The sequence below is a fragment of the Melospiza georgiana genome, chromosome 27, assembly GCF_028018845.1.
Source record: "Melospiza georgiana isolate bMelGeo1 chromosome 27, bMelGeo1.pri, whole genome shotgun sequence".
Classification (NCBI taxonomy): Eukaryota; Metazoa; Chordata; class Aves; order Passeriformes; family Passerellidae; genus Melospiza; species Melospiza georgiana.
Window position 1 is genome coordinate 5,104,329 of NC_080456.1, and position 17,924 is coordinate 5,122,252.

General features: G+C 44.4%; 1 protein-coding gene across 1 annotated transcript in view; it reads right to left on the reverse strand.

The window, feature by feature from the left end:
- Positions 1-17,479, reverse strand: part of CBL (Cbl proto-oncogene) — a 37,869-nt gene extending 20,390 nt beyond the window's left edge. The window contains exons 1-3 of the mRNA XM_058041167.1: positions 17,295-17,479; positions 11,164-11,411; positions 700-846 (exon numbers count right to left, since the gene is read on the reverse strand). Of these exons, the coding sequence (XP_057897150.1) occupies positions 700-846; positions 11,164-11,411; positions 17,295-17,441 (542 nt within the window). The 5' untranslated portion in view covers positions 17,442-17,479. The remainder of the gene's footprint in view (positions 1-699; positions 847-11,163; positions 11,412-17,294) is intronic.
- Positions 17,480-17,924: the final 445 nt, after the last annotated feature.

Consider the following 17,924-nt stretch of genomic DNA (forward strand, 5'->3'; position numbering starts at 1 on the left):
CTAATTGGAGGGAAGATGAAAAGAATATAATATTATGGCTTAGCTAAAGAACAACCCATGTTGTTCTTTAGCTGCACACTAAGACTGCTGCATTTCCCTTTCCCCTTCACTCTTAGCAAAAACATTTTGCAAACAGAAATTCAGAGGAGAGGTGAGTAAATGATTGGAAAGACTAAGACACAAGACACAAAGACTGCTGCATTTTCCCTTCCCCCTCACTCTTAGCAAAGACATTTTGCAAACAGAAATTCAGAGAAGGAGAGAGGTGAGTAAATGATTGGAAAGACTAATTGGAGGGAAGATGAAAAGAATATAATATTATGGCTTAGCTAAAGAACAACCCATGTTGGGGGCAAGGTAACCTTTGGAAGAAGAAAGGATTATTTTGCATAGCTTGTAGAGCTTACTTAAAAATTAAAGAATTAAATCAAGGAGAGGAAAATTTAGGTTGAATAATCAAGGAAAACACTGTGACAATACAAGAGTCTCCTGGGGAAACTGAAGAAAGATTCATCACTTGAAACATTAAAAACCAGACAGGACAAAAACTGGGAAATTTAATGTAGGAATGACCAGTAGGTCTCTCCCATCATTTATTTGAACCTGACAAAGCCCTTCCTGAAGGACCAAACAGAATTCTTAAAAGCATTGGGTGCTATTTGCTCTCACACCTGTTTTTAAGCACAATTAGAAACTTACTTTTCACCAAAAGCCTTTCTCCAAAATTCTGCAGCATCTGCCTTGGTGATCCGGAACGTGTCCCCCTGGAAGAGCCCACTGGGGAAAATCCCTTTGAGTTCTGCCAGCATGTGGCTGAATATCAGGGACAGCTTGGTCAGGTTCCTCCTGCAAAGGACCACAAAAAATTGGTTATTTTAGAAAAAAAAAAGAGTTTAGTATTCCAAGTAAAGCAGAATCAGCACTTATTGCAATTTAAGAATGATCCCAGCATGCAAAACTCTGATTTGGGGCTCTCTTTCAAGTGTTTCCCCAGCACTTAGAACATCCAAAACATGGGAACTACCAGCAAGATCTGTTGTCTTCAAGACATTTTCCACAATGTCAAACTCTGTATAATCTCTTTAAGGTGAGCAGGCAAAAATCCTCCCATGGAAAAACATGTTCACAGAAAATGAGCAAAACCAACACTCAGACCTCACCTACTGAGTATTGAAGACAAAAAATCTCACCAGGTTTGAGTCTGAAAATTCCTTTTGAGAGCACATAAAGCTGCTCCTGCCCCAGACAATGGGAGCTGAATGTCTCTGCAGGTCTCCAGAGGCTCCCAACACAATAGATTTGCTCAGGGAATCTCTAACTGATCCTAACAGACCCAAGCTCCCAAGGGAATGCAAAAACACCTGCAGGTTCTTCCTAAAATGGTCACAACTTACACACAAAAGCTCTCAAAGGGTTGTGTTTAATTATCCAATTTGAATTACAGCTGGGACCTCAAGTCCCTTCTCTGCCTGGTGCCACTGAGACATCAGGAGTGCTCCATCCCACAGGAAATGCCCTTTTTTAAGCTGGAAAAAATAGATTTATTTTCTGCTATTCTATTCACCAGAGACACCTCTCTCTCAAAATAAATATTCCAAATATTCTCCTCCACTCCACTAGGAAAAGTTCCTGAAAAGTCACAGGGATATTTCTAGGCCAGAGGGGTTTTTTTCACCCCCACATCATGTGCTGGGAGGTAAAAGAAGGAACTGGCAAGAACAACTTGTGAGCAGTGCCCAACACACCAGAGCTGCTCAGAAACCACCCAGGCATGGCACAGACTCACTTGTGGCACTGATTATTTAAATATTGAACCACCCAGGGAGGGAACATCCCCAACACATTGGATTTTCTTCTTTTCCCATCTCTCTCCCTGAGTTTGCAGAACATTGGTGTTTGGCAGCAAACTCCACTGCCCCAGGCTCCAGCCTTTCACCAATTTCTGGTGTTCTGGTTGGAGTGGTTCCTTTTCCCTTTATCTTGGATGTTTTTCAGACACCACTTGCTCCAAACATGATATTGGCACTTGAAGGACTCATCCTGTAAATGTGCCTGATTGCAGAACTGACCTCCAGCCTTCCCACCAAAATTCCCTGGACATTTGGGACATTTCCCACATTTTCACAGGGTCTAGACTCAACTGGAAGTGACCACATTGCTTGACACATATTCCAGTATTCCCTCAGCCCCTCATGAGCCCTTCCTCCATACCCTGGGTCTGGGTAGATTAACAGAGCCCAAAACTCTGAATTTTCTCTGACAGCAGTTCTTTCCTACCCTTCTTTATCCAGCTACATTTCCATTAGTGTGCAGCAATGAAAGCTGCTCAAAGTGTTTATGGAAAACACCAGCTACACAAAGAATTCTGGTTTTTCTCATTTCAGACGTGTCCAACCACAGCAGGTGCTTGGGATTAACTCAAGGAAAAGCCCCCAGCTGCTCCTCCCCGAGCTGTCCCATTCCCCAGCTGTCTCTGGATGTGTCACACACTCACACTGGGTATTTTGAAGCAGTTCTACAGTCTGGGTTTGGCAGGGTAAGTAATTCAAAGCTGTGTATTTCTCTTTGCATTTTGGGGAAGGCTCAGATTCTGAGCTCATGGTACAGGGAAAATTATTTAATTATAAATTCCCACCCCATGGAGACTCCCACCATGTCTCTGCAATGCCTTTTTATGATAAACACTAGAAAAATCAGAGGTGTGGAATTCTGAAAGCACTCACTCATAAAAAGGCCAAATAAAAAGAGGACAGTGTGATTTAGTGCAAGAAGAAAAAGCAAACACCAGGCTGTTATCAATCATTTAATCTACAACCCAAGCAAAAAATGATGGGCTTTTTATAACTGAGTTTATAAAAATAGGAGCTTTAATAAACACGCTAATGATTGTGTACTCTCCTTTTGCTGCCCAGCACAATGTGGGGAAATTTGTGTATGACAGAAAAGCACTCTGATGAATTTCTGACCCTGAACAAGTGCATGGTTTAAACAAAACACTGCAAGAAGCCAGAGAATATTCCTGGGCCCAGCTGTTTATCTCTTGTGCCTCAGCTGAGCTCAGGAAGTGCCTGCACTCAGCTGAGCACATCAGTTAATGAGAGAAATAAGAACTTCCTCAGGCTTAAGGATGGATAAACAAATGGTTGTACACACACACATTGAAGGACTTGGTTTCCAAAACCAGCTGAACGTTTTAAATTCTCAAGGTTATCATATTTTTTATAAAAATCCAGCTATATTGTGAGTAAATAACAGGAAAAACCACAGGAAATGAACATAAAGAGCAGCAAATTGCAAAATAGTTTGTGTTACTGGCTCTTACATACAGCAGTTACCAATCCTGTGCTAAAAGGACAAAATATTTCCTTTATTTTAGCAATTTACATATTTGTAAATTTACACAGACCAAATAAACACTTGCAATTCTAGAGAATATTTTTATTAGCATGTCACAGCTTACTGACGATTGTGCTTTATTTTTAGTAACATCAGAACTGTCCTTATTGCTATTGCTTCAACTAAGCAGATGTGAATGTACTCTCAGAAAAAGGGACAACATTAAAAAAAATTTTATGGATTTAGACTGGAGATTCTCACACAGTTTTGACCACAGACCTCCAGCAATGTCCCATTTTTTAAAATTTAACCTAAACACAGTCATGCACACAAAACTGTCACCAAGGGCTCCACCAGAGACAAGTTATGAGTTAAAGAACTAAATCTTACGAGTTCAAATTAAATCTTACAAGAATTAATTAAAATGAAATCTCCCAAGCCCAGTTTGGGAAGAGCTGAGTGCAGCACCTAAATCCTGTGGAATTTAAACACCTGCCAGTGTTTAAACGCTGAAAACGTTACCCAGGGAGCTCAGGCCACATCAGAGCTGTCCCCAGAGTGTGCAGGCAGCTGCAGGAACACCTGGGGCAGCTTCAAAGAGCCAGAGCTGACTGTTCTGTGCTCACAGCACCAGCTGAGGTGGGATTTCACAGCCCTGAGGGTTTTCACACGTACGTGCAAAGCTCTCGGTTTATTATGGTTGGAAATAACGAATCAACATGTGAAAACGTCAAAAGATAAATATTTTTTTTTTCACTGTGTACAGTAGCCAAGTGTTTCACACATGGTGAGGAACACCTGCAGCTGGAGCGTGGAGGGATCAGTGCTTGTGCACTGGGAGTGAGTGAGAATTGGTTGTGGGACCAGCCAGGCACAGCTCCAGAGCCTGCCCAGCTCAGCCCCTGCATCCATCAAGCTCTGAATTTGGGGAACCAAAACCAGCATGAAGCAAGAGGGTTCCTTCAGTTACCCCCTCCTTCCTGCCCTGAGCCCCCTCTGCTGTGGTTCTGCTCTTCCTTCCTGCCCAGGATGGGTTTGGGTTTGCTCCACACCTTTCTGTGAGCAGGCACTTCCAGCTGCAGCCCCAGCTGGGGGTTCTGCTGGTGTTGTCTCCCTCCCCCAGACCCTCAGCAGATCTTTCTTTCCCCGTTTCCTGTATGGGCTCCATCTTGGAAAGCCATTAAAGGTCTGGTTTAATCAGGGACGTGTCTCTCAGCCACGTTGACACAATTAGTTAAATTAATGTGCTTTGTGACTAAATGCCTTTTCCCCTCAAGGCAAGGTTAGTGTGGCACAACCATTTCTGCCACTGCCAGCTACGATTTTTTCATTTTCTTCCAGTATTTCTCCCCTCCCTCAGAAGCACCCAGCTGACACAATATAATTTAGTTCCTCACACGTAGCAAGGATCAGCTCCACAGGCTGATTTAGTCACAATATTGTGCTCACATGCCATCATTTGACGTGCACACAGTGTCTGTAAAGCTCATTCTACTGAAGACATGTTACAAACACAGAGGAATTATAAAGAAACCAACCTCAAAATGCTTCACTCTCTGTAATTATTGTCCTCATTTCTTATTCTTACACTCTTACCACCAGATTCTGTTTAGGTGACACAGTTAGCATCCACAGGATAAAGTGCAAGCTCCACTACTTATGAAAACACCAACCACAAACCCACAGGTTTTTTTCCTATAACTGCACCTTACAATTTTATACTTGAAGAGCTAAAAAAAAAAATAAAGAAAAAGAAACCCAAACAGTCTTTTAACAACTCCAACAAGTAAAATGCACTTTCAGAAACCACAAAGATGTGAGGCTCTCATGTCACAGGGGCTTCCAGATGCACCAGGCATGAGCAGATTGATTTCAGCAGAGAGTTTGATATGCCTGGCTTCAAAAAGAAGAATTTCAGGAGTTTTCTGTGCGCTGGTGTTCACAGAAGCAGCGAGTGGAAATGCTCGAGGTGATCCCAAGCTGTCTTTTGTAACCCTGAGGCAGCTCAGGCTCCTCTGATCAGGATAAAAATAGAAACAGCGGAACTACTTTCAACAAAACTTGCAACACAGGAAGTGAATGAAATTCCACTTAACTATTGCTGGCTCAACAGAAGGCACCTTACACAGGCAGGCTCTGTAACACTCACAGGATTTCCTCAGAGTAACTAAAAGAAGGGATTAATATTACATGTATTGCTTGTTCCACAGAATTTTTCACCATCAGCTCCTCCTTTTTCAGTGCTTTAGGTATTACAGAGCAGTTTCCTTATGCTCTGCTGAACCCTGGCACTTTTCAGGTCACATAAATCTATTTTAACACCTTTAATTCTGTGAGCAGAGCCTGCCTATCACTTCAAAAGGTAACACAAAACACATTAACCACCCAAAATCATTCCATATTCCTATCAGTATGCAAATGGCTGTGACTGATGGGAAGCAGAAAGGACACCAGGCCACTGTGCTGACCACAAGGACCAAACCCACTGACCTTTAAAGCATCTGGAATTATTATTTTTGGCACAAGTGTTGGTATTACATTATTTTTTTCTCTGTTAAGAAGCTAGAAATCCACTTCTAACATTTAAACTTTAGAGATTATGCTTTCAAGAGAGGAATACATTTGGTATTATTAATGGTCTTTAAAGAGCCCAGCACATATTCAGAGGACTGACAAGGTAAAGGATAAAACTCTCATTTAGGTAACAGATTCATTTATTTTACCAAATTCAGGGGATTACACAACAAATGTACTGCTCAGGACACGTCTCATTATACCTAATTTTGGGCTCTGTGCACTGGAATAAAAAATTGTCTTTCAGGGGCTATTTGCAGGAGTTAAAGAGAAAAACAGAGCACAAAAGCCCTGACTCCAAATCGTGGAACATCCCATATTTCATGATTCATCTTCATAATCTCAGAACTGGATACCTAGTGGGATTGACAAGGAGCTGGGGCAGCTTCAGAGTAGATATTAACAATATCTGTATTCTAAGGAAAAATATTGTTTATTTTAGTTTGGGCAGGCCCTGGCACAGCTGCTACCCCTGGGAGTGCCCAAAGAACAACCTGGGACAGTGGGAGGTGCCCCTGCCCATGGCAAGGGGTGGGATGGGCTAAAATCCAACCCCAGAAATCCCAAAGGTGGCATCCCAGCCCTGAACACCCCAGAGACACGATAAAGTTGCCAAGTAGCAGCAGCAGCAGCAGATTTTTGCCAGCACAGAGAAATCCATCACACTCCCAACGATAATTACTACAAATGAAGCAATGCTTGTAATTCCACCCACAACAGCAAGTCCACAGCCTCCCATAAAACTCTACAGTTTTATAGGCTCTGAGAGGAAAGAAGAATGAAAATCTTCCTTCCTTATTATGCAATCATCTGAAATCTTGCATTTGTCCACAAATTGATTTTCAAGACGGTTGGTCCAATTTTAGACAGAAAGAAAAAGAGAATGAATGCAAGCTTAAGCCAATTATGCTAAGTGTTACTTAAGTTCCAAAACTATCACCTAAACTGCAATTTAAAACCAAATTAGAAAGAAATAATTCACATTCCTCCCCTCCAACAACATTTGCATGATAATGAATTTCTTCTTGGGTAATAAGCAGTTAGTTAGTGTTCATATGCTGGAGCCTGGCAAGGAAACCTTTCTTGTGGGCAGCTTTGGAGCCTGTTCTTTTCTTTAAGATGTTCTAATTTAAATGCAGATGTAGACTTCACACTAGTGGGTTTTGTTTAAAAAAAAAAAAAAAAAAAAGTGCTGTGCTGCTGTATTAGAAGGAAGTGCCAGAAAGAGGACTCACACACACCATTTTGAGCTCCACATTTTGCACTATCTCCTTTTCCCTGGGCAGGAATGTGTGCAAGAGGTCTCAAAGATGAGATTAGAGAATCAACCCCCCTCATCCCAGAGGGTTTTCTGGTTCAGGGTTTAACACAAATGTTTTCCAACTTTTTCCTCTTTAAATTCCAACCTTTTTCTTTTTCTTTTTTTTTTTCTCCAAGTCATTCTTCATGCACTTCCTTCCCCTTCAGAGATATGCATGGTCATTTCCAGGAGACATTAAACACTGGGAGCTTTTTCCTGTGTAAATTAGTGAGTCCTAACATTGGAGAAGAATATGAAATCCTGCTGAGCCAGCATCCCCTAAGCTCTTGTCAGAAGAACAATTAAACATGGAGCAGCTTCCCAAAGCTTTTTTTCACCTATGAAAAAAAGTTTATTGTATTCCCTGCCTAACCCCATTTTCTTTATAGATATTTTCTATTTTAACTGGCTTTGTTGGGAATTTGTTTCCCACAGCTGAACTAGAAAAATATCTTGTGCCACTCCTTAAACATCCAGTCCACATCCTGAAAAATTATTTCTCCTCACTCACCCTGCAGCTTCCATAGCTGTGCTCTAATGTGGAAACATTTGCAGTGCTCTGATTTTATTTAGAAAACAACCTCTCTGAATTTTCCCTCCTTATAGACTGGTTTAACATAATTAGTAAATTTGATTCTTTGGTGAAAAATGGACTCTTCAGCCTAATTAATCCCTTCCCAAGGAACAGACAATTCCTCTACCTGTCTCCTGACCAACAAGCTATTTTTCACTCCTGCCATGTCAAGTATAATCTATTTACACAACTGCAAAACCACTGCTGCAAGAAGTAATTGATGTAGTGTGGAAAGCTGACAAATTGCAGCTCTTCTGTGCAGGCAAGAGGGCTGAGAAGTAAAAGCTTCCTGCAATGGAAACAGAAAAAAAAATAGTCCAGCAAAACCACCAAGCCTCTAAATGAAACTGAAATCGAGACCTGAGGCAGGTTCAGCATGTTCAGAGTAAGAGTGGCACTGCCAAGCAATGCAGCCATCACATTGCAGGGAAAATATGTTTATTTCATCTTTTTGTTGTTGTTTAAAAGGAAACTGAAAAAGTTCACAATGGAAAAGTCGCTTATTTACCCCTGGATCTATAAATAAAAGGAAGCAGCACCTCGGGAAATGTGCTCAGCCTTCAGAATTTCTAATTACTGACACAGTCAACACATCATTAGATCTTTTGCCTTTACCTTATTACAAGCACACAACAAAATATCCAAAATTATTAACTAGAAACACTACTTGTTTCCAAGCCTGCAGATGTTACTTTTAGCTATCAAAACTCAGAGGAGCAACACAGTATCTCTAATAAAATCCCCAAAGTTACCAAGTTGCATTTGATCTACTGGCTAAAATTCAGTTTTAAACAGTAGCCAGAAGTTACTGCTCCTACCTATCAGTCAGGAAATGCACCCAGAGCTTTAAAAGCACCCTCAGCAGCATGAATTTTTAAACAGACATGGAAGTGAGCTAAAGCAGAATTTAAATAGCATCTTGAAAGCTCTCCTAACAAAAAAAGTGAGCTCTCCTCACAAAAATCACAGCGTGAGTTTAAGGCAGGAGAGGTACAACCATGGTTAATTTATATATTTATAGTCTGAAGCACTGCACACCAAAACCACAGAGCTACAGAGACCTCCCAATGTCTGAGGGGAAGGACACAGAGAGCAAGTTGGAAATAACAGGAATAGAGGGTGATGCTCAAGTGACCAGGGCAGTTCTGATCCCACCTCAGGCATTTTTCATGGGCTGGAGGAGCAAACTACACCTGTTCATGCAAATGTCAAAATTGTGCCTTCTGCTCTACACCAGGAGCCATTTGGGGGAGAAAATAAGGGTATACACAACAGGCAGCAAAATGAATGCAAAGTCTGCAGGAGAGGAGGAAAAATGCTGCAAGAACAGGGACAAAAAAGTCAGAAAAGTCAAAACAACACATCTATTAAAATTTTACAGTCCTGTTCTCAAAACACTGCAGAATAATGGCCACAAGCATGCATGAGATCAAGAGCAAAATAATGGCCACAAGCATGCATGAGATCAAGAGCAAATTAGATTTTATATATCTATATCTATCTATCTATCTATATATATATATATATATATATATATATATTTATACACACATATACAAACTGCCATGAGTACCTTCCCAGTGAACACCAGATTCAGTTTCTATTTGTTTGCTTTAGAGACTGCTGACCATCTTCCATAAAGCCTCTCCCACACTTGGGAGTATTTGAATTTATTAATGTATTAATAAATTATTATTGATTTTGAATTTATTAATTCTTACTTTAAAAGATTCGCGCTTTTCTTCAGCTCCTAGCAAGGTGAGAAAATTTCAGTTTCTTCACCTTAGATTAGCATATATATATATATACATATACATAGATATATATAGATATAGATATAGATATATAGATATATATACTAATATATAGATATATATATAAAATATAATACATATTTTATATATAAAATCTATTATTATATATATATGATATATATATAGGTATAGGTATAAATTTCTGCATTTATAGTATACATATTTTATATCTATGGCTGAATTTATAGCATAAATTCATTTAATTTAATTAACATATAGCACTGAAGTATTGGGTTCCAAGAGCTCCCACAACCATGGAATCTGGCACTGGCAGTGCAGCATTTAACAAATCCCCAAAACCAAAATCCTCATTCTTTGTGTAGGTATCTCTTGAACTGGTACACAAATCACAGGCACTGGCTGCTCTGCTCTTGTCCTTTTTTGTGACAAATGAAAGAATTGAGAATGTTCCCAAGCCCAGCAGCAGCACAAGGAAAGGCTCTCTGTGTTACCCCTCCAGGAACAAACAGCCACTGCTGCTTCCTGGGCTGTGCAGAAGCAGAGGAAGATGCCATGAGAGTGGCCAGGATGTGATGCTGTTTTAATGCTCGTGTTTAACACAAGTCTCCCCACAGTTCCTTCCCTGCTAAAGCTGTTTATTCATAAATGGGACAATTAGCAATTCCCCCAGGACTCCTGTGCCTGCTGTGAGAACAGCAGCCTCTGCTGCAGCCCTGACATTGCCATCTATCAATCTGGATTTCCCCTGCTCCCTCTAGTCAATTAGTTGGATTACAAACCAACTAGGATGATTAACCCCCTGGAATTACTTCTCTCTGCTCCTCTCTGAAAAACCAAGGCACCGGAGGTGGGATTTTGGATTCATGACTGGCACAGCCACCACTCACCCATCAGATGCTCTAGATTTATGACAGATCACAATACACACACAGTTAACAGCACTCCAGAAAGAAATTTCCATTTTTTAAACCATTCTTCAACACAGGCAGTAGCAATCGAAGCAGCACCAGCAATGCCTTCTGGAGCCACTGTCAGCCTTTGGTTGGAGCTCAATATCATGGAATATGCTACACAGAGTTCAATATTAAACCAGAAACATGTGCCAACACTTTTCCCCCTCCAATACTTCCAAGCTGTTGCCAGGCCGTTAACCACATTCTCCCCAGGGCAATTATATTCAGCCACTGGGTGGTTTTCACATTTTTTCCACCTTTTTTTTTTTTAATTCAACGTCTACTCTAAAAACCTGAAATGAGTTTAGTGTTACAAATGTATGCCTTGTATATCTCTGCACAAATGTGTAAGATTGATCTTTTCCAGAGTTTTACTCCACTCTTCATTCATTTTGTCTTTTCTTAAAGCTGGACGAGGAAACGCCTTCTCAGGTACACTAAGTTAATATTATTTTGTTCAAGAGAGCCTTATATTCAGTTTCTACCTCCACCTATCCCTTTTTTAATGCTGTTCAACCTGAGGGTGCCCCTTGACCTCAGCTATGCCTTTGTACAAAATGAAAGGAGCTGACACCAGATCTACCTTAAACACAAAGCTTCCAACGCATTTAATTCCTCCAACAAACACCTGAACCCACTTCTCTCCATTACCTAGGCTGGGAGTTCTCCTCGTACATCCTCTCCTTCCCCTCCTTGAAGAGGCTGATGGTCTGCTTGGTTTTCTTCATCAGGTTCTCCATGAAGACCCTGAAGTACTCGTTGTCGCCCAGGGTCTCCATCTTGCCCTCATAGCGGGACAGGATGGTGCGCAGGTGCTGGTAGGTGTCAGGCAGCAGGTCCAGGATGTAGGGAGGGCTGTTCTTCAGGGCCAGCTTGGGGTTTTGGCACAGACGTACCACCTGTGGGATTGGAGAAAGCAGCTCTGTGAAAACTCCAGGAGAGGAGCACGAGCAGGGGTTAAACACAAGTCACACGTTTGCCGTAATTTGTTGGGCAAGTCCAGATGGAATCACAGAATCCCAGAATCCCCGAGGCTGGAAAAGACCTCTGAGACTGAGTCCAACCTGGTCCCCACCTCACCAATCAGACCAGAGCATTCCTTGGATACCTCCACCACCTCCCCTTCCAAAGCCTGACCATCCTTTCCATGGAGAAACTCCTCCTGATGTCCCACCAGAACCTTCCCTGGTGCAGCTTGAGGTCCTTTCCTCTTGTCCTGGGAGCAGAGCCCAACCCCAGCTCACTACAACTTTCAGGGAGTTTTAGAGTGATCAGGTCTCCCCTGAGCCTCATTTTCTCCAGATACTGAGCCCAGCCACCATAAAAGAATGCAATTTGTGGGCTGAAGTGCATGTGGACTGATGAAACTCATGATAATAAATTGATGTGACAGGGGAGGGGAAAGGAAGCCACTTCACCATCCGCCATAGCCAAATGTTTCCATTATCTAAACTCAGAGAATTAAAGGGAGAGTTGATGGCAAAGCAACTTTTGAAAAAGTTAAGTATAAACTTTCAGTTCTAGAAAGGGCTGGAGTTAGAGTTGTGAGGTCAGTTTTGGATCAAGTTGACAAGGTAAGAAGCAGCAGTCTGACACTTCTATATTCTGTGATTTCCAGCAAACCTGAGCACAAAATGTAGCCACACTTTGCTGAAGTTCTTCCCTATAATGAACATTATGTGGCTGCTTAACACCCTGCATATAAATGAGGTCTAAACTCAGGACACTGAGGGAATTACAGATATCAAACAGTGCAGAATGCAAAGCTTCAGTAAAGTGGATAAGAAAAAGCAAAAGAACAGTTTAACATCCTTCTGCAGCATCTCATTCCCACAAACCCTTGTGAAACCTTCAAGAGGAATTGAGCAGTTCCCTACAGTGCAGGCTTAAATACCTACTTCCTTTAAATATAGCTGGTAAACAGAGTCATTCCTCCTGAAACACTGCTTTAGCTTTTCACTTTGCCATTTAGGGTATGTGCAAAAAGCAACCTTGTGAAGTGACACCTCCGATTTTATCTGACTTACAGCAGTGCCTGTACCAAGAGCTGACCTGAGAAAGGTTCAATTCCAGCCAAGAGAAAGGCACACAGTGTATCCAAACTCCAACCAGAAAAATCAGACTGCTGGCAAAAAAAAAAAAATAAAAAAATAAACATCTAAAAAAGCCTCGGCAAGAATACATGGGAAAAACAAACGACTAAAACTTTCCCTCCATTTTGAAGAGGCTGCCAAGGCCTTGAGATAAAGAGATGGATGGCCAGACAGCTGATTTAGTCAATTGATGCTGATGCCTCAACTGCTGCTTCCTTGGAGCCTGTGAACATTGTACACTGAACCATATCAACAAATTGAGTCAACACATTTGTCCCCTGAAAAAAAAAAAAATAGTTTCACTATGAGCATGAAGAGGTTCTAAATCTGCTCCTCAGACCCAGCTGAGCTGTGCTCTGGGCAGCAAAAGCTTTTCAGCAGAAATTGTTTATTATACCGTGGGTTGAAAACGTTAACAAACACAGTCAGCTCTGACGAGGAAGCACATGAAGCAAGCAGAGCCTGCACTTCCCTCATCTTGCTGGAAATAGAGAACAATTTGGCTGCTACATTCTGAAATTACCCAGCTATGGGAGCAGCAGACCTGCTGCATTTCAGACTTTGATATCAATTAAAACAATTCCCCCACAGCAGCAGAGAGTTCTGCAAACTGCTCATTCTCAGAGCCCCTGTAAACTGCTTCCCAAGAAGCAGATTCCTCAAACAGTTAACAGAAAGGTCAAAACTTGCTGGTATTTTATTATCAAATCAGCTTCTTTATTTACCAAGCAAACCAAAATTAGCTAGGATGAGCAGTTAAACAAAACTGCATAACTAAGAACTGCTGCCTCATGAGCAAACTTGGGGTTTTCGCAACACAGCAGCAACAAAAGCATTTTGTGGCATTTTCCTCGTTTCTCTACGTGTGCACTTGCAGCATCATGACAACATCCAAAGGAATGTTCCCAGCCCTGGGAACAGCTGCCCCTCAGCAGCCTTCCACAGGGACCAGCAATGTGGAAGGAAATTGAGCAAAAAAGCAGAAAAATATTTTTTTGTTTAGGTGTGATGGCAACGAACAGAAGCAATCCACGGGTTTAAATTATCATCCAAAATTTGCCTGGCTCATGTTGTGTTCTCTGAGGAACAAACCATTTAGGGAGATGTTTTTGGGTTTTCAGACACACCAATAAAGCTCAGCGTGAAGAGAGGTAGGGCTGTGAAGGACCTGAAAATTGACTTCACCCATTTCCATTTTCCAAATGCAAGTCAAAAACCAGTCTTCCCAACTGAGTTTTGAGGAAAGAATCTGTTATGTACTCACTCTAGGAAAAATAATCTCATCTTCATCTTCAATGCCTGGAATTGAATCCTTGCCCTCAACAATCTGCAGCTTGCCTTGACTAATTCTGGATTTAAGAGTCCCAGGCCTGATGAGCATCCAGGGGCTACTCCCAGGTAAGATTTTCCCTCTCAGGCAGTTCTGAAAATTCATTTTTTCCTTCCTTTACTGCACTGAGATCACTCCTCATTCCAGTGCAACAAAACAAAACCTACTCAAACATCTCTTATCTCTTGCTAGATTTGTGTTTGGCCTTTCTTCTCCTCACAATGAAGGTGACCTGCAGTGGCACTTCTCTATATCAGTTCTAGGAACTGAATGGTATCAGGAAACCCTTTAGGGAAGTTTTATCTCAAAGCTCCTCTTCCTCCTCTGTTCCTTCCCACATTTATTGCACTCTGCTCCAGCCCAAGCAGCCCATGACTAACCCACCTATTCCTCAAATACCACCCACAGCAGGGAACTCCAGGGGGCTGCATTTCATCTCTGCTCTGCAGAGGAATGCAGAAATGTCACCTCATTCAGCTGAAGGGGAACATCCAGCAGGGATGGGAAGGGATATTTTATGTCCATGCTCTGTGTGACCACGTGTAGCTGTGGGAGGAATGGCACTGACAAAAAATTAGGGCTTCAAATGAAAGAATCTGAAAGACATAAATATGTCAGGCAGCTTATGGAGAGCATTACAGGGAAAATATTTGGACAAGAATCAACTTGCATAGGAAATTCATCAGTCACATCCCAAAGCAGAGATGCACGAATGCTTTGACAACAGCAGCTAATTATGCAGGCTAACAAATGAGGTCGTGAGTGTGGTGTACCCACACAGACACAGCACGCAGCTCTGAGAGGCAAAAACATCATCTATTAAACATGCACACAGGCAGGTTTTTTATCTGCACCTGGAATTTCATCTTCCTGGCCCAGAAATCTCACCCATTCTCAACACCTTCCATTCATTTAGCATTCCTCGCCGTGAGCTTCGCTGGGTTTTTGCTACACCACGAAAGAGATTTTAATTCAGATGTGTTCTTTGAGTGTGCATAAGTACAGCTGAAATCTAACTGAAATCTGAAAGGCTTTTCAGAGCCAGAACTCTCCTTTTGTACCAATCAGACTGAGCAAGACTTCAAGCCTGAGAGCTTCTGGATGCTGCCTGTGAGTAAACCTGGAGTAAAAGAGGTTGATGTAACTTGTGACAAAGACAGCAGCAGCCCTGGCTTTTCTGTCACTGGAGAGAGAACACACCCAACCTGCTATAAAGACCTAAAGCTGTGAAATTTCACGCCAAAAAACACCCTGCTGCATTTTAAAATGCCACAATAATCAGCTTTTTATTCAGGCTAATCTTTTCCTCCGAGCAGAGCAGGTCATGAGCTCAAACACAAGTTGCCATCTATAGCCACACATTCTGCAGATGAATATGTGCATTCTTACAGGTTACACTTATTTAGGGTCCTGTTTCCAAGCCCAAGCTGCCTCTCCTACATCAACACTTGGCCCTCAGAGTGTGTAACAGAGCCAATGGCACCTCTGAAAGGGCTTTTTTGCTCTGCCCCAGTCTCTGTAGGTGATCAAAGCTCATCACAGGCACAGCAAGGCACAACCATAAACCCTGCCTTTTGTGGGGCCAGCCAACACAGAGTGATTTCTTGGCAGGAACGGGATTTAATACTCCTTTAAAGAAGTCATTTGCTCTGCCTGCTTTTAGCACTTACTGCAGGAGGCTCAGCCACTGCATGGATAAACAATGCAGGGGAAAGCCAAGGGAAATGCACAAGCCTGAGGGGCAGCTGGATGAGGGATGGCCAAAATCCCTGCCTGCTCTGCTCCCAGAGGGGAGGGAGGTGGCCAGGTGACAGTCCCCAAGGCCTGGGGGCAACTTGGGTGATGCTCTCACTCTACACCACTTGTAGGGCCCTAAAGTCAGTGCCATAAACTGCACTGCACATTTCAGACTGCAGCATGCCAAGCCTAGCCTTGATTTCAGGGCTGAATAGTAATTATCAATGAAAACTCCACCAAAATGTTCCGTTTTTATTTTGTGCCTATTTCTGTGTGCCTGCTTTCACTCACTTGGTCATTCCCTGACAACCCCCCAGCATTTCTGGAAACCCTGGACCGAGCAGCACACCTAGCCAGGCCAGTAAATCAAATATTCCATCACACCAACAGGCCAAAAGGTCTGGTGTCCTGCCCCCGGCAAGAGCCATTTCCTGGCATTTGAAAAGGAGGAGGAGGAGGAGTGGAGAGTCTTAATGACCCCAGAGAGCCCCTCCTGAAGGTGTGGGGCTGGAAGAAGGCCTTTCCAGCTCCCACGCCACAAGTTTTTCTCGTTAAACATCACTTGATGCTTTATCTTCCTCTAACTACTGATTGCACAAGGGTTTATTCAGGCTTTTACAGTTTTCCCTCAGTTTTAAGGAAAAGGTTTTGTCCTGAGCGCAGCAACGCATTCCTGTTCATTCCAAAAGGAATAACCTGGCCTGCCACAAAGCTGCACCATCCATTACCCACACACCAGGCTCTAGTTGCTTCCAAGGAGCAAATCCTGGATTTCTCCCTTGTCCTGCTGCTGTCACCACCTGCAGCTCCCCATCCCAGCACCTACAGGACTGGAATTATCTATACATGTATATGATTAATACAGATATTATTCTACAGGCTTGGAAGGGACCCACGAGGACCATCCAGTGCAGCTCCTGGCCTTGCACAGGACACCCCAACAATCCCACTCTGCGCCCAAATGCTGAGCTCTGGCAGCCTTAGGGCTGTGACCACTGCCCTTAGGAAGCATCCCAGATCTTCTCAGGCACTTCCAAATCCTCCATTCCAAACCATCCCCTCTTCCTCCACCTTGTTCCTTGCAGAGCTGCTGATCTCCCTTCATGCTGCCATCCCATCCTGGTGCTGCCACCCTGCCATGGCTCACCTCCCCACCGGGTTCCACACGGAATCACAGCATGGTCGGGGTTGGAATGACCCTAAATCCCATCTTGTCCCTGGCAGGGACACCTTCCACCAGCCCAGGCTGCTCCCAGCCCTGTCCAGCCTGGCCTTGGGCACATCCAGGGGCAGCCACAGCTTCTCTGGCACCTTGTGCCAGGCTTGCCCATCCTGCCAGGGCACAATTCCTAACTCCCAATATCCCACTAGTACCAAGCCATTCCCCCTTGTGCTGTCACTCCAGGCTCACCACATCCTCCCCCCACAGCGCTGCCCCCCATTCTGTGTCCACACACCCCTGAACCCCCCAATATCCCCCCTGGAGCCCCCGATATCCCCCTGGAGCCCCAGCCCCTTCTCTCCCAGCCACCTCCACAATTCCAGGCTCATCCCAGATCCCCCCTGACCCCAGAGCCCCGAACCCCCCAGGCCAGCCCCGTGCCACAGCCACCCCTCCCCACCTTGTCCATGAGCTTCCAGCACTTCTCCACCATCTTCTTGTCCACGGCGCCGGGCTGGTGCGGCCCGAGGTGGTGGTGGTGCGGCTGGAACGCGTCCTTCATCAGCCCGATGAGCCCGCCGGGGCCCTTCTTCAGCGGCGCCGACATGGGGGCGCCCACAGCCGGCCCGTGGGGCCCGTCCGGCACCGGGGCCGCGGCCCTGGAGGGGACCGGGCTGAGGGCGCTCCGGGCCGGGCCGGGCCGGGCAGGGCGGCGGCGGCGGCCGTGGGCGGTGGCGGCGGCGGCGGCGCCCGGTTCCAGCGAGGCCCCGCCCTCCTCGCCGGCGCTGATTGGCCGCTCGCCCCCCCGCGCGCCCGGACACGCCCCCTCCCCCGGGGTGGAGCCGGCGCTGATTGGTCGCGGAGAGAAGCGCATGCGCGGTGTGGCGGCGTGAGGGCGGAGCGGCGGCCATGCTTGGTGCGGGCGGGGCGGGGCGGGGCGCGGTCGCCATGGGAACGCGGGGGCCGCGCTGGCCCCGCCGCCCCCGGGACGGACCCGCGGCCTTGGCCGCCCTTCCCGTGGCCGCCTTGCGAAACCGCGGCGCTTCCGCTTTCCCGGACACGCGTTCCCTTTTCCAAGAACGGCCCCGAC